At 37.9% G+C, this 18,849-nt stretch overlaps 3 protein-coding genes across 3 annotated transcripts; 1 reads left to right on the top strand and 2 right to left on the bottom strand.

Moving 5' to 3' along the window:
- Positions 1-1,583: 1,583 nt before the first annotated feature.
- morn3 (MORN repeat containing 3) lies at positions 1,584-3,522 on the bottom strand. Its single transcript, XM_078271102.1, has 5 exons — positions 2,868-3,522; positions 2,583-2,740; positions 2,330-2,489; positions 2,035-2,219; positions 1,584-1,885 (listed from the first exon to the last, which is right to left on the bottom strand). The coding sequence occupies exons 1-5, from the start codon at positions 3,082-3,084 to the stop codon at positions 1,778-1,780; spliced, it is 828 nt and encodes a 275-aa protein (XP_078127228.1). The 5' UTR covers positions 3,085-3,522; the 3' UTR covers positions 1,584-1,777.
- Positions 3,523-3,707: 185 nt separating this feature from the next.
- On the top strand, positions 3,708-11,027 carry tmem120b (transmembrane protein 120B). Its single transcript, XM_078271101.1, has 12 exons — positions 3,708-3,790; positions 5,230-5,348; positions 5,557-5,673; positions 5,757-5,816; positions 5,923-6,018; positions 6,112-6,201; positions 6,333-6,398; positions 6,548-6,609; positions 8,512-8,604; positions 8,869-8,933; positions 9,231-9,299; positions 9,711-11,027. Exons 1-12 carry the CDS (start codon positions 3,728-3,730, stop codon positions 9,825-9,827), a joined length of 1,017 nt encoding a protein of 338 aa, XP_078127227.1. The 5' UTR covers positions 3,708-3,727; the 3' UTR covers positions 9,828-11,027.
- Position 11,028: 1 nt separating this feature from the next.
- rhof (ras homolog family member F) lies at positions 11,029-16,193 on the bottom strand. Its single transcript, XM_078271103.1, has 5 exons — positions 15,725-16,193; positions 15,379-15,466; positions 14,242-14,351; positions 12,716-12,850; positions 11,029-12,540 (listed from the first exon to the last, which is right to left on the bottom strand). The coding sequence occupies exons 1-5, from the start codon at positions 15,860-15,862 to the stop codon at positions 12,376-12,378; spliced, it is 636 nt and encodes a 211-aa protein (XP_078127229.1). The 5' UTR covers positions 15,863-16,193; the 3' UTR covers positions 11,029-12,375.
- Between the last annotated feature and the right edge of the window lie 2,656 nt (positions 16,194-18,849).

Genomic DNA, 18,849 nt, shown 5'->3' with positions numbered 1-18,849 from the left:
TTCAAAGTTTGAGAATTTCACAAATAATTTGAATGTACTATTTGAGAACATAATATCTCTGTTATCTATGAAATGTACTTGCAATTATCGACACAGGCTAAGCAAGTCACACCATTTTGCAAATGCAACATTTTAAAGCGCCCATATTATGCTCATTTTCAGGTTCATAATTGTATTTTAAGGTTGTACCAGAATAGGTTTACATGGTTTAATTTTCAAAAAACACCATATTTTTGTTGTACTGCACCGCTCTCTCTCACTGCTGCAGATCCTCTTTTCACCTGGTCTCTGTTTTAGCTACAGAGTGAGACCTCTTTTCTTCTTCTTCTTCTGTACTATCTTTGATTGCACTCGCACATGCAGTAGCTCAGATGTAGATCATGTCAGCTAGCTAGCTCCATAGACAGTAAAAGAAAGGCTGTTTCTCCAACTTTGGTCAGTTACAAGGCAGGATTAGCTGGGAGACTTCTAAATGAGGGCGCACATGTAAGTAGTTCTTTTGTAGATTATGGTGAACTTGTGTGTGTTGTAGCAGTGCTTTGCTATTGAGAACGAGGTAGCATGCTAGCGTTAGCGTGCTAATGCTACGAGCTAACGGTTGCGGCTAGCCAGCTTGTTTCGGCTTGTGACATCACAAGCCGTGCCGATTTTTAACAGCTCACCCAGAGACTGAAGGCAGGACACATTCAGAAACCGTATCTCACTCAAAACAGCATGGATGGATTTTTTTCAAAGTTGGTATGCGTGTGGAAGCACCAGAGACACAAAAGAACACCTCAAATCCCAGAAAATGTGTTTTTTTCATAATATGGGCACTTTAAGTGGACATATACATATCAGTTTTCACCTATCATCACTCTTATGTCAGATAACCAACTGAGCCAGCCCTATCTGATGGTGAATTGTCATTTATCCTCATGAGATTTTTAAAGAAATCCCACTCACATTTCAACATCTGTGGATTACTTGTCTACATTAGACATTAGTGTTCCTCTGTGCTTCATTTTGTTGAGCCTAAGCACTCTACTTGTCTCACATATCCTGAATTAGCATGTTGCTTTCATAATTTACTCAGAATACTCATGGAGTGCTTTTCAATCAAGCTGTTAATTCACATTTATTTTAACCAGGGTTTTAATCTCAACAATTTAGAGAAATTGATCAATCTTTATGTTTATGAGTTAAAAGTTTGTATTGGAAGAGGTAGAAGTTCTGAAGTGAAAGTTGAAAGTGGGATGCTGATGGCATGGTAGAGAGGAGATCCTTTCATCTCAGGGTATGAGTATTGTCAGAGTGCAGCGTATAAAAAATACAGTAATGGCTAATATTTGATCAGTCCTTATAAGAGAAAATAAACGGATGTGTCATTTTGATATTGCCATATACTAGTATTACATTTATCACATAACCTTTGATTATGTGTGTACATTAGTATCAAGTCGGTCTAATGTAGTGAATTCAGTAACTAGGCATATCATTAGGTATTTTCTTAATGTATGTAGTCTAATGTTTTAGTAACCCTAGAACTGAGCTGATCTATTATATGTAATTAGAGTTAGCAGCAAGCTTTTTATTATGACAGTTACAGTGTTTAATCATCTGTGTTAGTAGTAAACTGAATTAACATGTTAAATTATATCGCTATTGTTTTCAACTCATTGGAAATATCAATAGATGTTTTTGGTTTGCACCACAGACACGAACAAACTATTTGGGTGCAAATATTTTTGACAGAACTGAACATGCTGAATGCCAATAGTCCATGTATTTTCTTTTTTTATTCGTTGTCTGTTAGTGTGTTGTTGAGTGGAAACTTGCTGTTGATCCTCTCAAGGTAGGCTGACTGGGCTTCCCTTAATACCAACTGCATATCCACCAGGTGTAGCTTGAGAAAAAAAAGATACATTCATATTTTAATCCACAATAATGCATTGTAAAAGTGCTTTGTTGTCCATGGTTATTTGATTGTGTCACATAAGTGATGACAGACCACTTGTAAACGCTGCAAGAGTAGCAAGAGTAAAAATGTTATACCGGTGGAATTGGATACTTTGTCGGTGTCGGTGCTTCATTCCTCCAAAAGTCAGACAGGGTCCCACATTTTGGTACTCCATCCACCCAAAAGCCTTCATAAAGCTGGCCTTTGTCAGAATAGTAGAACTTTCCATTTCCGTTCTTCTTGCCATCTCGCCAGGCGCCTTCATACCAATTTCCATTTGCTTGGACACAAGTTGGAAAGCCAAATTTTAAAATCTACCATCTTGTCCCATTAAACTATTATCTATTTTAGATTATTTTTTGTTATGTGTGTATAGCAAAGTGCTCTTACCAAATCGGATGATGCCCTGTCCGTGATTCTTATCCTTCAGCCACTCTCCCTCGTAGATATCTCCACTCTCATAGTACATCCTTCCCCAGCCACTTCGATGGTCCTCACTCCACTCCCCCTCATAAACGGCTGAGTTATTGTAGAAGTACGTCCCATACTCCTAAAGAGATCGAAAACGATGCAAAATATATCACAGAGTGTACCTATATGTTACAGTGTGCATGACATGTATAACAGTATATCAAATACATACGTGCTTTTTTCCATTTTTCCATCCACCACAGTACTTCCTTGTATACTCCTTTGTTTCTGAAAGCAGCACACTGTAGGTACCATATCCATCACGTTTTCCAAATTTCCACTCTCCATTATAAATGGAACCAGACTTCTTCCAAACCTGAGTTCCCTTTCCTTGAAAAAAATTAAAAAATAAACATTTAGCTATAGTACTGTAGCCAAAGTATGTTATGCTTCATCAACAGGCGTTCACAAACGTCTCTGTATAGTTTAGTGGAAGTTCACATAAAAAGTATCTCACCGTGCTTTTTGTTGTCCTGCCACTCTCCAGTGTATTCATTTCCATTGACAGAGAAAACTGTGTGCCTTAGTCCACATTTCTGGGACTTAACCAGCAATGTTGACAATGGCTGATTTTTTTTAGATGTTTTAAAATATGGCATGGCCAGGCGTAGCTTGATGAAAACCCTATAACATAAATAACATGTTACACCCATGGATGTATTGGTTACACCCATGAAGCTGTACAGGTTAGACTATTAACAATGGAGGAAAGGAGAACAACTCTACATTGTCCTTCTTTCAATGCAGGTCAGTTAACACCGGCCAAATTAGAATGTCAAACACTCATTCAAAGAAAAGAAACGTTACTTACCTTAGGGATGTGTCCAAGCGGATGACTTACTTAAACTCAATCCGCCTGTAAACTCAGGCTATGTAGCTAACTAACGTTACCGAATAAATTAAGAAAACATGTTAGACAGCTGAGCTAGCAGTAAACTTTACTAACCGGTGTCTTACCGACACAGTCTAGCATTCGCTGTATCCTAGCAACAGCACTGTGTACTGTAGTTGGTGTAGTGTTAATTAAATTGAAAGTAAATTTAACGTTATATTCTAATGTGTCGAGGAGGCCCAACTAATGCCTACATCGTTTTTAATTCTTTTGTTGTTATTTTTTATTTTTATTTTATTATAGTGTCTTCAGGTTCAACCAATGGTTCTGTGTCGTTTGTCGATGTGCGCATGCTCCCTGCAGCCGAGTTAAAAAAAACTTAGCTAGAGTGGACAGCCAGACACGAGAGTGTGAGGAGATACTCTAGCTACTCGGGTGAAGGCTTGTGTAGTCGTCCCCCTCGCTACATCAGCTACTGTACCATAATGTCCAAACCAAAGTTTCAGACGGAGTGGGAGGAAATTGACGAGGAATATCAACAATTACAGGTGACAGACAACATTAAAACGAGTAACGTACATTATGTATGGTACATTGCTGGCTGTAGCGTGTCGTGGATGGCACTGACAGCCGATAACGTTACTCTCGTGGCTACGTTAGTTGGATGGCTCTTTCCTATTCGTCATTCATTCTCAGCTCAGTCGTGGCCGCGGCTTTGAGTCAATAACTGTGCTGTTGGTAGCGATATCTAAGGGATGGAATATGTTTTACTGGATGATCATTAGCTTTGACTTTACTGTAACATCTGTGTTTTACAGCCGCTAACGTTAGCAGCCGGCTTGCTGCTAGTGTGAAAGGCGGCTAATGAGCAGCTATGACGTTAGTAACTTAGCTAGCTAGCTAACTACAGTAGTATTGTGCGATTTATTAATATTAAATTATTGCTACCAAAGTTACTCAGACGTCGTAAAGGCAACTTAACGCTGTTGCTTTGCTTGAGTAAATCATGTGGTCTTGAATGCATCATCATTCATCATTACCACGCTAGCTTACGTTCGCTAGCTAACGTGAAACATTATAATAAGTCAATAATACAAAGAATACAATACAGCTCACTTTGAGGTATTATATAGTATAATGTGGTCTGTGGTTAGCTACGTGGCACGACCTCTCCTCATGTCGGTTACGTTATCAGACGTGGACCTATGATGCCATCAAAATGTAAAATCTGGAGCTGCTCCGTAGGGAAAGATGATGAAGGTGACAGTCAGAGTGATCGGGGATTTTCTTAAAGGAAGGTTACATGTTCTAGCGACTAACAAATGTAAAATTTTCACCTGCACATAAACCGCCTCCCATCCATAGTCAGTTGCTTCCTTTCAGATTGTATATTTGTACATCTGTGCATCGAGTCCTAACTCTAGGGTCTGTGGGTTTGAAGGGGCTTGGTGATTAACACACTGTTGATTGGCCTGTGGTAAACCTTTTAGAATACATCCCTATATTTGGCTATGTGTATGTTAACAGCATTGGTATCTGAAAACTAGCATGTGATATACATAGAAACATCAAGTTGTAGTGTGATTAGCTGTCAAGTTTGTTTTTCATCTCTGAAAGGTTAGGATATCTTACTGTTATTACATTTCTCAGTGTCCAGTTTTGTAGCGAGTATTATGATACAGTACATTTGAACAGCACTCCCCAAAACACATTTTCAAGCAGGCCTACAATGACAAAACACCTTTGTTTGGACCACTTCTCCCATTTCTGTGATGAAATGAAACTTTGATTGTGGAAGTATTTTAACAAAGATTAACCTTCTATGGTCTTGGGTTCTTAAAAGTTCCACATTACATGATCCCAAAAATACTACATTTGTAAAAGAAAAAGTCCTGTCGTGGATGTGTAGGGAGGGGGTTCATCAGAATATACATTTTTGTCCTAACAAATTTTCTCCACTCACTTTGCGTGTTTGTCTGATAACTAGGAAACTCACAAAATATACAGACAGAAACTTGAGGAGCTCACCAATCTTCAGACAACATGCAGCAGCGCCATCAGTAAACAGAGAAAATGCCTGAAAGACCTCAGGCGCAGCTTGACGAAGTAAGTATTCTCTGATCAGGATGGAAAACTAGCTTATACTACAGTCGGTACACTTGTTTATCATTTTATTTGTGGCAAAGCCTGTTTAAAAGACATTTTTTTGGGGGGAAATTGATTCCCTGGTTTTGTGGAAGTCTTAAAAAAGTGATCTTTCCATTTATTGTGCTTTTGTTTGTGGACATTACCTCATTTTGTCTTCTCTCCACAGGTGTTCACAAACATGTGACAAGAAAGAATTGGAACTAATAAAAGACATCAAAACACAAATTAAAGATAAAGAAAATGTGTTCTTTGATATGGAAGCATATTTGCCAAAGAAAAACGGGTCAGTACTTTTTCATGTTTCATTACAAACAATGAGTTTTAATTATTGTCTTTGTTTATGAGGTTTCTTGTGTGTTTTTTCAGGCTGTACCTAAATTTGGTCCTGGGCAATGTGAACGTAACGCTTCTTAGCAACCAGGCCAAGTACGTGAAGTTGTCAGCCTTAAGGACAGCGTGAAAAGTATGGTTTGGTATTTGGAGTTGTGTATGTTTCATCTTCTTTTTTTTTTACCTCCATTTATTCATATAGATTTGCCTACAAAGATGAATATGAGAAGTTCAAGCTTTACATGACAATAATCCTGATGTTTGGAGCAATAACCTGCCTATTCTTTCTCAACTGTCGGTGAGATCACTTTTTCCCCCTCAATCATTATTTTCGTTGACTTATTAAAAGTCAGAGAGTGGCTCATTATTTTATTTTCTCTATTTTGTTTAGAGTCACTGATGAAATCTTCAACTTTCTGCTGGTGTGGTACTACTGCACATTGACCATAAGGGAAAGCATCCTCATGAGCAATGGCTCCAGGTGTGTTGTGATGTTACTGCTATTTGTTGAAACTGTAAAGTAAAACCACAAGAGCAATTGTTCTATGATAGGAGTAGTATTTTGAATTTCTGGGGTATACAATTGTAAATCTCTTTCTATTCTCTTTTTAGGATCAAAGGTTGGTGGGTGTCTCACCATTATGTATCCACCTTTCTGTCAGGAGTGATGCTCACCTGGTGAGTTTTTGTCTTTGGTTTCTTTGGTGTTACATTGTTTTAGCCGTCATAATTTTCAACTTTTGTACAAACACGTGCAGGTTAGCGACTGTTAAGACAATAAGGGCTACAGTTGCTTGGTTTAGCTTTAACCTTCTGTTTTTTCACAGGCCAGAGGGGCCCATGTATCAGATGTTCAGAAGCCAGTTCCTCGCTTTCTCCATCTACCAGAGTAAGACTTTAATCTGTTCACTGGACTTGGAACAAAATGTGTGTTTGTTACATTGCTGTGTATGTACAGTATGGTGTTTTAAGATGTCATAATGTTGTTTGGGTCATAACCAGAAACATTTTTTGTTGATTTCAGATTAGGGTTTGAGGTAATTTCATCAAATCTGCATCCAGTTTTGAATCTGCTCATTGAATCTATTTGGGTTGTCTGTTTGGTGGGACCATTTCTCAGTATTTTAGTATTTGGGCCTACCCAAACATGAGTTGGTGCATCCTCATAAAGCAGCAGTAACTTCTTCCTTTGGTTGTTTGGTAGTGTACGGTAGTTAAAACAGGGAACATGTAGTCCCTCCTTTTGTTGTGAGTACCTTGTAGCAAACATTGCATATCACATGTTTTTTCGTTGACTTTGGTCTAGTGTAGCCACACTTTGGGACATTTAAAGGCACTCTGCCATGTGCTGCCAGTCAGTATGACCACATCAGTTGCAGACACCAGCTGTGGGAGATAAAGGAGAATTGTTGTTACAGATGCATTTTTGTTTTCTGATACATAATGTATTTGCTATTTAGCCAAATTAATACCTGAATGTAGGGCTGCAATTTTTTTTCTTCTTCTGATTAAACTGACAATTATTTTCTTGATTTAATTAATAGTTTGTCTATAGAATGTCAGAAAATAGTGAAACATGTCTGTTATGATTTCAAGTCTTCAAAGTGTCTGACTAACAGTCCAAAAGCCAAAGATATTCAGTTTACAGTGACTGAAACAATTATTCGATTATCAAAATAGTTGCTGAAGAACTTTCTGTCAATCATCTAAATGTCTGACTGATCGTTTAAGTTCTACCTGAATGATTTGTATGCTGCTCTTTGCTAATATAAAAAAGAGGCGATAAGAGAATTAACTTAGTTTTAGGTTTTTCATCTGTATTGTTATACCAAAATCAAAACGGATGACAGAACCCATATCTAAATCAAATATCTAATAACATAAACAGTTTATGCTAGAATTCAAAACTCCACTTAGACTGTGCTCTTGCTTCAGATGCTGTCAATCTGTCACCATAAGGTATGATAGTAGACCAAGGCAAGAGCAGGTCAGGGATTACCTGCAGCACCATGTGTGTTACACAACAGTGAAATGTTGAAACCAACATGTAGTTGCTGGACATTTCGGTGTGATTAAAAATATTTTTATTGGAGGCGAACACAACCTTCCTCATACTAATAGCTGACACTGAATTGATTTAATTTCAGTAGACCTAATTAGACATAAGAATCTTGATGTATGAATATCTTATTAAGGACATGAATCATGGCTCAAGCTAAATTTTTAGCATGAGTCGTACTATACTGTCGATCAGAGAGGTTGGGTGGAGATACTTGACCGCGAGCCTGCTGATAATGGTTGCCTTTATAATACAACAGTTCTTCTGTGAACATTTCTTCTCAGAATACAGAAGTGAAGTCTATTCACAAACACTGGTGGTTACAAGCATTGTGTAGTATATCAGTCATGTAGACTCATGATGTGATAACTAATGTTGGGGCTCTCTGGTTGGGGTTTTGGGTCATGAGTCAAATGTTTAAACAGACCGATGTTCATTTACAAAAAAAAAAAAAGCTTCAACTAACAAATGCAGCTTAAACGGAGATGATGTGGCTCTTTTTTGTTTTAAGGACATAATGACCCAATTTCAGTGTACAAAACGTCACATTACAGGCTGCTGTTGATTTTTTGTTTTGTTTTATTCCATTTTATGAGTTGATAAGCTAATGCTAGTCCTAAAAAGTAGTTTTCCTTTCCAGTACTGAGATATGGATCAGATCATGGAAACTTAATTGTTCATCACATTACAGTGTTGGGTGGACTGTAATCTTTTTGTCTTTTTGTCATCCAGGCTTTGTTCAGTTCCTGCAGTATTACTACCAGAGTGGCTGCTTATACAGGCTGCGAGCTTTGGGAGAGAGAAATCAGCTGGACCTCACAGTGGGTGAGTTGTAAGCTATTTTTGGCAGTAGTCATTTCAATCGTTTGAACTTTTGAGCCATCTGCAACACCATGTCTAGAAGAAATAGGGTAAAGGTGAGAGGAGACAGTTGTTAACATCAATGGCTGCCAAGCAGATGTCGGCGTAATTTGAGTACTTCCGTCGATTTGCTTGTCAAACCATATCTGACTGACTGCAGCGACCATTTGTGTAGTATTCTGTGTCATGTTGTCCCAAGGTCACTGTTACAGTTTTGTGTCTCCACAGAGGGATTCCAGTCCTGGATGTGGAGAGGCCTCACTTTTCTTTTACCATTCCTCTTTTTTGGCCACGTGAGTCAAAACCTTTCTTCGTCTCTTTTCTACTTTTGTTTAATATCAAATTACAGCTTTATCGCCTTATTCCAAATATTTTAAAATCAGGAGGACATTGCACTTGGCAATGTATTTTACACCAGCATTCATTGTTTGATCTGCATTAAGTGCATAAACAGAGATTTATTATTTTTAAGAGCATTTTTGAGAGACCGTATCAACTGAGGAGAAGGATGTGGATCAAAGCGAAATTTGCTTGTGCATCGAGCGCGTGCGGCAACGTTATGAAAGATAATGCCTCCTCTTCCTTTGCAGTTTTGGCAGCTCTACAACTCGGTGACCCTGTTTCGTTTGGGAGGACGTGAGGACTGTAAGGAGTGGCAGGTAAGGATCACACTGGCCAATCCATTGCTTAAATGGTTAAAAGGAAAAGGTTTGACAGGTTTCTTTTTTTAAACTAATTTGTGTTTCTGTATCTAAGAAGTGTACACACAAGCACATTTGAGGCCATATTCAGGCCAGGGTTTGGTAATATGAGTTTGGCAAGTCCAAAGATGGGCAGGGAACGTTTGTCAGCATCCGACTTGTGCGGCACACGTGCTTAACTCGATTTCTTGGTTGAAATGGCCTGTGATAAAGTCTGGTGTAGTGTTTGAAAGAATGCTATCCCTACCTATGTAACATGTCCAAGCCCTTAAACACTTCAAATTCCAGATGTAGCTAGTTTTTAAAAAAGAAATGGCATTACATGACTCGTCTAGCAATAAAACCCCTTTTTTTCCCTTGTTCTTCCAGGTATTTATGCTGGCACTGACATTTCTCGTCCTATTCCTGGGAAATTTTCTCACTACCGTAAAAGTCGTCCATCAAAAGGTTCAGAAAAAACAGGAAAAGGTGCAAAAAAATGACTGAGACAAAAACTCCTCGGATTCATACAAACGGCCAGTAATTTTAAAGCAACACGCACAATCGCTTGATAGACTGACCCACACTACAGGCCGGGAGAAGACAAAGCTGAAACCACTGTTTCTCTCAGGCTTTGATGGCAGCGGTGTCCAGCCAAAGTATCTGGCCAACAGGCTTCTGCTTTCAAATGACTTGTCGTCGATGTTGCTGCACAGTCAGTCTCAACACAGTGTTGTTCACCTGATAGATGGAACAGTTTGTCACTATATTCTGTACATAAAAAGTGAGAGGGAAGAATGTGTTTTTATTTGGGTGTTTGTGTCAGCGCATGAATCTGTCGGAGAGCCTTTTGTTCAAATCATATGCAACTAAAAGAGGGCAGGTGGTAGCATCGATCAACAGAACAGAATATAGTTTGCCTTTTAAAGACCGTCGTCTGTCATGTTCTTGATACTTCTGTGAAGTATCGCTGGGCCAACTGTCTCTGGCTTGAACAAAATTGGACGTGTTCATCTTGGCACTGCGCTTCATTTCTTGAATTATCTAACTTTTTATGTGTAGTTCTTAACTCCTCCTGTTGTGCTATTTCACTGCTAACCAGTATTTTTTTTTACTAAGACTTGTAGGTCGACAACTTTAACAAAACATAAACCTGATACTTCCTGGGTGTCCTTCAATTTCGGATTTTTTCTTCCTTTTGGTGTCTTTTTCTGAGTCAGTTGTGGCTCTGTTTTTTTGCTGTTTTCCTAGTTCCTCAAAAAAAAGTAAGGACTACAAGGGAAGGCTACACTGTTTCTCCCTTGAGGCAGTGGTCACAAAAGCCATAACTTTTTTTTTATGATCTAATGTTAAAACTTGGTTCGATCACATGAACACAGACATAACAATTTGTACTGTCCTCAAAGGATTAAAGGGGGGTTTCATGGGAACTCGGCCCTAACGTTTACACTTTTATGTTCTCATTAACATAATGCTCACAAGTTGTAATGTTTATCATGTTTCACTAATGATCTAACTCTTCCTTCAAGCCTATTAAACATTGTATCACAAAGTCATGCACAGAGATGTATCATTACTGTGCTGAAACAACAATATGCTGGTAGTTCCCCCTTATGTGATGTTGCAGAAATGTGTTATCACCAAATGCTGCTATTAGCGCTGGTACTGTAAGACTAAGGTACAGAATGATGATTAAAAATGTGCTGGATTTTTGGAATTCCAATAAACGTACTAAATAAAATATTTGTATGAATTAACTTACGGCCAAACCTAGAGCTTTTGCTGTAGTTCACTGTAGTGTCGTGTGGTTCCTGTTTCATGCTTGTTAAGTAGGGTCTTTTTGTTTTGCTTTTTCAGAAATGTCTGGTCTGTAATGCCTGGTTCTCCCTCCAGCCTGTAACAGCAACAAAAAAAAGTATTTTTATTTAGAAAAATGTAAGGATGGTAGTGTTGTTTTTGTCATTTCCCAGAAAGCAATCATGCTGAAGAGAATCCCAATATTTATGTATCACTTTTATTGAGGGAACATTAAAGCACGTTGAGTTACTGACCAAAGTGTTACATTTGATGCGAGAGAGCTGCCAGAATGCACACAAAAAAAAAAAATTTGATTTCTTCATTTTTATGATGTAGCTAATGTGAAACAATGTTTTCATCATTCATTTCAAAACTAACTTGTGCCTGAGATCAGTAACAAGACAGTTAACAATTTCTCATTCTGTGTACATTGTTGTAAAAAATATATGAATTAAACACCTAATTAAATTGTTTTGCTATTTCTGTGTTTCTTGTGCAATGAGATAAAAAGTAATTGAATGTATTTCAGTGTTCCTTCAACTTACTGTGTGGGAATTGTGGAAATACCTTAACTGTGCAGCCATAGCAGGCATTCAGTATTTCCAACAGTAGTGGGCGCTGTTGGTAAAGGTAAGAGCTTTAAGTTGACACAGCTTCAAAACAAATTCTAGTTCAGTGTTTTGTTTTACTGGAAATGAGCTGATACTGTTCATCACAACAACAACAAAATCTTTCAAGCCTGTTAAAGCTACTGTACCATGATACATTGATTTACACCAGCTATTCTGTCGGGGAATTTGTTATCTACCAGCAGCTTTTAAACAAGATTCAGACATTTGAAATCGATTGGCATTACAAAACCTCTGGAAAAATCTGACAACACAAGAACTAACTGTTCAAATTTCTCCAACAGATGGCTATACATTTCAATAAAACAAAAACCAGAAAAATATATAAAAATACTAAAAAAATGTCTCATAGAAAAGTAAAAATATATTCACAGATGGCTTTTCAAGTAGCATACCACTCTCTCTTCTTCCAAAATTGTCTTTCCTGTTATGTAATTTTCTTCAGTAAAGGGCTGATGATTCAGTGAGGCCCAGACTTATGTCTGAACCAGTGGTCATACAGCTGTTTCCACATCTGTCTAGGACACCAAGCATCTTTAGTCTCCGAATGTCCAACCACTTTCAATGTGAATGAGTGGTTTTCAAAAAAATCTAGCCTGTGGAGTCCTCAAGAATCTGTTGTTTTGACTTCACAAAACGACACATTTCTTCTTCCTCTTGTGTTTCCTTTGTTTTCGATTGAAGGCTAAAGTTCTTATGGTGGTCTCCCTGAAAATGTTTTCCACGTTCTCCTGATACTTTGCTGAACATTCGAGGTAGAGCTCTGCATTCATCTGCTGCCGTGTTTCTTCACCCTACATCCCAGACCAACCCAACATTAACACAAAGAATTAGTCTTTATAAGATGATAAATCAACTTTAGAAGAGATTTGTTGTATTGATTCATTGTATCAAATTGTAGCGTACTTCCCGTTACCTCATGCAAAAGTTTTTATAGATCCCTAAATGTCTGCACACTTCTTGCTTTACCTGTGTGTATGTGATGGGATCCTGATTCATGGCCTTGAGCTTCCTTGTACACTCTTTATCCTTCCTGAGGTCAGTCTTGCAGCCAATCAGGATGACCGGAGTGTCCCGACAGAAGTGCTTCACCTCTGGGTGCCACTGGGTAAACAGAGTAAGAATTTAAGGATCTGAGGCATTGTATGTGTGTTCTTTTTACAGTTTTTCTCAATTGCTAAAACACTAAAACCCATTGGCTGAACAAAGTTCTCAGTTGCCTGAACTCATTTAGCTAATTGTGCAGTCTGTTGTCAATACCTTAAACCATTCCACATGGTAAAACACAATTTGCAGATCTCACTTAGACTTTTCAGCAAAACTCTAAACACATTCTCAAAACACATTCTGCACTCTAATGCACATGTCATCCATACTGGTAAACACAAGTGGCAACAATCAAATACAAATAGAGAACACATGGCATTGATTGAACACAACTACTCAAAACTGATTTCACTTGTTTCAAATGATGTGACACAACCAGTATAAGCCAGTTCAGAGAGCAAACAGGTTGTTGAAGGTGGGAAGGAGAACGTCTGAGAATGGATAGAAGAAACAATGTGAGAGGACGAGTGCGTATGCGAGGTGGGCGACGAGGAGGGCAAGAAAGAGGAAGAGGAGGACGAAGAGGATTTTTGTCCCTTTTAGTATTGTATACTGTAGTACAGTGCATTGTATGCTGTATACTGTACAATGAACAAATTGTATGGCCCTGAACATTGTGCTTACCATTTGTTAACAGTGCTGACTGCTCAATAGATTTGGACTGGTTGCAGGTTTATATCAACAAAGAATTACAAGAATTACAGTATCACAGACTCAAAGGACAAGTTTGTGAGATGCAGGGTACAGTACTGTAAAAATAGGGGTACAAGGAGGAGGATGAACAAACAAAATTGCAAAGAGCAAAGCAGAGTAGTAATTTCGGATCAATTTTGACATACTATGATAGAACATGTTTTCGTTCATCAAAAGACAATGACGGAAAAATATGAAATTTGTTTTGAGATTAAAAATGTACTTCTCCCTGAGAACTATATGTTTTGAATAATGTATTTTCTATTTTTTGGTGTATTGTTTACTGACTGCTTGATATCATTTTGATCACTTTGTTTTAAAGTTTCATTTTGCGAGAGGAGTCAGGGGTTTTGTAAATAGTGCTTGAAGATGAGGTTTTGGGTTTAATGTTTTCAGAAAATGGAGCAAGGTTTCAGAAATTGTGTTTTAGCAATTGAGAAAAACTGTAACATCAGACTTTGTTCTTCAGGATCACAGTCTTTGAAAGCATTCAGAAAAGAGACAGTCCCAGCACACCTGCATGCACAAGGGGGTCGATGTCCACATGCAGGCTCAGTCGCATGAGTTAATCATAGCTAAAAGAATGCAGCCAACTCCAACATACCAGACTCCAACAATCATTTACAAACTGAATTTGAACAGCAAACCTGAAATTGTAACTTGGCACGTTGTGAATGTACCACAGAAAGTATTACCTTTATCATGACATTCTCATAGCTGGTGGGGTTGGTCACATCAAAGCAGACTAAAATCAGATCGGCGTCTTGGTATGAAAGCGGACGCAGTCTGTCATAGTCATCCTGTCCTAAAAGAAAGAAGGCACACAATACATGTTAGCTGGTAAATGTAAACCTGTGCACACAACTGTACATAACAATTCTTATTGACTAAACAAAAAGTCTGGTCTGCTTCGGATGCAACAGCCTGAACATAAAGATATGACACATGTCACAAAGTTTGGGTGGTTGTATAAAACCACATCCTGGCCTCAGCTTCCTCTTACGCTGATGTAAGGCACCCTGCTGCAATAATGCAAACGATAAGCTGTCATGGGTTTTCCTGGAAATGAAATGACTTTAAAAACGATTCCGTTAACAATATGAACTTCATGTTTCATGCCCCACAAAAGCACAGCAGTTTGGAGTCAAGCTGGGTATTGTTTAAATCGACACTGGTGCCAAATCAATACCTTAATTTAAGTACCACTAAAACAAAATGCTACAGTTTTTAGTACATGGCACTTTTTTGATACCCAGCCCTTGACTTAAACAGATGTTAGTATATTGTAAACATTGTAAACAATTGTAAATAGCAATATTATTTAGTACAATATTTAATAGTCTGACTCTATTATTGGTCAAGGGCTAAACTAAAAATACAATAATTTAATAATAACTAAAATATTTATTTATTATGTATTTGCTATTTATTTATGTATTAGTTTTTTCTCACTTATATATGAGGTTAAAAAAATCTTGCCCTAAATTTGGTTCCCTAACAGCTTATAAGTAGTTGATATGCAAACAGTTGATCAGTTCCTGAAAGATGTCGTCGATGGTGCTCTCTGACGAACACATCGACCTTCACCACTTCCTCTGTGTCAGTTTCAGAACATTAAGATAAGGACTAAAGTAGGAAGATGTCTGAACTTAAAAATCTTAAAAGATATAAAACTATAAAATAGTTTCCCCTTCTGGTGACCTGTGACCTGTGTGTGAGTGCTGTTCAACTGCACAATGTTTCTATTGTATTCCATCCAGTGGTCTCTCCACATCATGTGAAATGTACTAAAAAAAGAATCAAGGATGGTGATTTTTGATCAAGAATCTTACCAGCTGTGTCATACAGGTTGAGCTGTATCTCTTTTCCTCCAAGAGAGATAGTGGTGACATATTTTTCAAACACTGATGGCGCATATTTCTGTTTTTGGCACACAAGAGAAAAATGTCCATTTTATGACACAGCTACTGTATATGTATTAGTTATAACATCTTATTAGTGATCCCTATGAGTGGAGCTCACATTTGTATTTTACTACATTTTGATTGAGAAAAGGATTTAGATCAGTTTAAACATTATTAGTCTCAAATATGGTAAGAAAAAAACTATCTTTACGAACAAATGAATATACAGTATCAAGAGATGAGGTACATTACATGGCATGGAAGCACTTCTTACCTCTGGAAAGTCACCTTTAGCATAAACCATCAGAAGAGACGTTTTCCCGCAGCCTCCATCTCCCACTATCACAATTTTAAGTTCCTCTCCCTTTTTTGTGGTACCATTAGCAGTCCCAGCAGCACGGTTTTGTGTCATTTCGCCTTCAAATAATCAAACAGGTGCCAGGCAGGACAGGACTGAAGATACTTCCTCCAGATTTAAGTTAAATACATGGCAAAGCCTGATTAATCTATATTTGGAAAGGCTGAGATGATGTACAGGCAGTGTCAAAAGAGAGAAACAGACAAGCCTCATGTTTTACCGGGTAGCTTGCTCTGTTCACCACTTCCTGTTCCTGTTACATTGAAGCTGTTTCCAATTGACCCCGTACACTCCTCTCCTGTCCTATTATCAGTCTTCTCACTGAAAGCATCACTGGGTAAGAATAGTGAGTTGCACACGAGGAGCCGTTGAGTCTGGCTGCTGCTACTCCCTCTATAGCATGTTTCATTTTCTGGGTGGGCACTCAATCTGAAGTACAGCCTCCATCGACAGAGGTGTGCGTGTGAAATAAAACTGAACATATTTACTTGCTGATGTAAAAAGTCAGCAGGTTTTCGTTAACACTAACAGTTATCATTACAGTAAGATCTTTGGATTGTTATCTGCGAAGTCATGATTGTATGGCCTTGATAGCTCCATCAGAGCTTTTTACTTTTGGGAACTTGCTTTCTCAGAAACGTATACCAGTGAAAGGCCAGCCCCACTTATTTTTTAGATGACACAAATGATAACATACCAAGTAATAAACCAGCTGCCTCACTTCTCTCAGATTCCTCAATTATATATAGTCTGCATGTATTTTATTTTGAGTTGCACACCCTTTTCATTGCCAGGAGTGGCTGTTTGAATCGATATGGAATATTCCTTTAATGGTAATTCATTAAATGCCAGTCTAATATACATGGGATTTCATGTTCATGATGATTGACCAAAAATGCCCACTTGTCTTTATGAGAAACCAAAATATGAGGTGTGTATATAAATATGAGGTACAGAAACTTCAAGCAACCAATCTGGTAAAAAGCAGATTATTTGACCATGTTTATTCCTGTATTTTCCTTTTAATGTGAGCCATTTTGAATCCCCAGGGGTATTGCAATAGGTCAATCATATTTCTCTGTCCAGTCTGTATGGCTGAAAACAGCAGTGACATCACAAATTGGGGCGTCAGGATGAACAATTTTTTCTCGTCCCATAAGATAAAATTCTGAGTTATGGTATGTTACCTTTCTGTAGAAAACGTGTGTGTGTGTGTGTGTGTGTGTGTGTGTGTGTGTGTGTGTGTGTGTGTATATATTATGGTTGAGCCAGGTGTGGTAATGACCAAAAGCAACTACTGGATATCAAACAAAATGGATGATTGAGAATGTCAATGAACACAGTACATGCAATAAAATTATATTTAACATTAGGTTTGGAAATATGTTTCAGCCAAGTCGATAATAATTACAGAAATCAGTTAAAGTGGGTGTCAGAAGAGAGATCATAGAGAATGAGCCTACATAATCAGAATACACAAAAATTTTATTTTTAATAATAATATAATATTACTATTGCTTTAGTAATTGTAATGTATTTTATTTAAACAGGGACAATGCAGAAGTTCACATTAACCTTGTATTAGAACAAGGAGAGATGCATTGTACCAGGTTGTAGCACAAGTGCTATTTTCTGGTGAAAATTTGTGCAAGCTGTTCCTTTAAGAGGATGAGCTGACACTGTCCTTACTTTGACTATTTTAAGAAAACATGTCATCTTAAGTATTTTTTTTGCCAGAATACACACATTTACTACAATAACTAAAAGGGAGTTTCACCTATAAAAAGAAATCGGTGTAAAAAATGTTACCCTGCAGCATGAATGATGTCTATTGTGTATTTTAGTGTGTCTGTCTCATGACAGGCTCAAATACCGTTTTAAAGAAAGAAAAAAAGGAAACATTTATTTAAACTTCAAAATTGCAATAACTTGATTCAGTTTCCACAACAATAAAACATAAAAATGAGGGTATATTCTATTTATTTAAAAATCTCAGAAACACAGACAGGGGATAATATTAATTGCCATGTATAGAGATCACAAACCATAATGTGTATTACACTAATAATGCATGCACATATTTAAGAGCTAGAAAAAAGAAAAGCCTCGAAAGAAGAAAAGCCAACGTTTTAAATAAAATAAATATAGTACTACTAATTTAAAACATCCTTGAATAAGCAGGTGTACCCATAGATTAAAAAAAACACAAAGCACAAAGGATACCTTATTTGATTCAGTAAACAATCCGTCAGAATAAAAAGGCTGAGCATACAAAGAAAGACAGGGCAGTTTGCCTGGCTGCCTGATTATTCTGACTGCACAGAAATAGCCATAAACCCGTTCTCATGTGCTCCATATGCTTCTACAATACGGTATGATGTAGTACAAGCTATGAAAAATGCCTGTATAAAAAAATAAAGAGTGCTTGTTTGACTTACAAGGTGAAACTGGCAGCCTAACATGTGAATAACGTAGCATATAAAGGATATTAAATTGTCCTGTAGGTGTACAAAATATCCATACGTGTAAAGCCCCATTTCATCAATTAATAAACAAACAATTGTCAAAAATAGTTTTTTCGCCGTGCAGAGAGACAGCTGTCCTGCAGAAGAGAGGCCAATCCTCTGTGTGGAATATTCCAGTCTGTCAGCGGCGCGCAAAACGGAATGCATTGCGCAACCCACCGGGGAGGTTCTTTTTAACAAAGGCCTATAAATAACCTCATTGGCTGATGTGAACGCAAAATGTTCACCTTTGTTACACACATAAAACCTTCTTCACCAATGTGTCCCCATTGCACTGGGAGTGGGGGTCTCGAAACAGGGTTGACTGAGAGGAATGCTGTCTGCAGCCTCGTGACCTGCAAACGGAGGAACGCGCGCTCTTGGCAGACTGAGCAAGCAGAGGATAACAAGAAAAACAGGCCTCTGACACGCACCGACAACGATTTTGTGTGTTCTCATAAGCAGCTATGTACACGCTCATACACTAAAAAAGGGTGTGCGTAACAGGGACCATAGTGGCCCACCTGAAGACCGAAT

The sequence above is a fragment of the Sander vitreus genome, chromosome 16, assembly GCF_031162955.1.
Source record: "Sander vitreus isolate 19-12246 chromosome 16, sanVit1, whole genome shotgun sequence".
Taxonomy (NCBI): Eukaryota; Metazoa; Chordata; class Actinopteri; order Perciformes; family Percidae; genus Sander; species Sander vitreus.
Note: the sequence above shows the minus strand (reverse complement) of the source record. Positions and strands in the feature narration are given on the sequence as shown.

Coding starts and splice junctions, on each gene's coding strand:
- morn3 (XM_078271102.1), bottom strand. CDS start 3,084: ATGGGTGTAACCAATACATCCATGGGTGTAACATGTTATTTATGTTAT. Junction 2,741..2,867: donor GCAGGACAACAAAAAGCACG/GTGAGATACTTT, acceptor ATTTTTTTCAAG/GAAAGGGAACTCAGGTTTGG. Junction 2,220..2,329: donor ACAGGGCATCATCCGATTTG/GTAAGAGCACTT, acceptor CTTGTGTCCAAG/CAAATGGAAATTGGTATGAA.
- tmem120b (XM_078271101.1), top strand. CDS start 3,728: ATGTCCAAACCAAAGTTTCAGACGGAGTGGGAGGAAATTGACGAGGAA. Junction 5,674..5,756: donor TATTTGCCAAAGAAAAACGG/GTCAGTACTTTT, acceptor GTGTTTTTTCAG/GCTGTACCTAAATTTGGTCC. Junction 6,399..6,547: donor TCAGGAGTGATGCTCACCTG/GTGAGTTTTTGT, acceptor GTTTTTTCACAG/GCCAGAGGGGCCCATGTATC.
- rhof (XM_078271103.1), bottom strand. CDS start 15,862: ATGACACAAAACCGTGCTGCTGGGACTGCTAATGGTACCACAAAAAAG. Junction 12,851..14,241: donor ATGAGAATGTCATGATAAAG/GTAATACTTTCT, acceptor CTGTTTACCCAG/TGGCACCCAGAGGTGAAGCA. Junction 12,541..12,715: donor ATCCCATCACATACACACAG/GTAAAGCAAGAA, acceptor TCTGGGATGTAG/GGTGAAGAAACACGGCAGCA.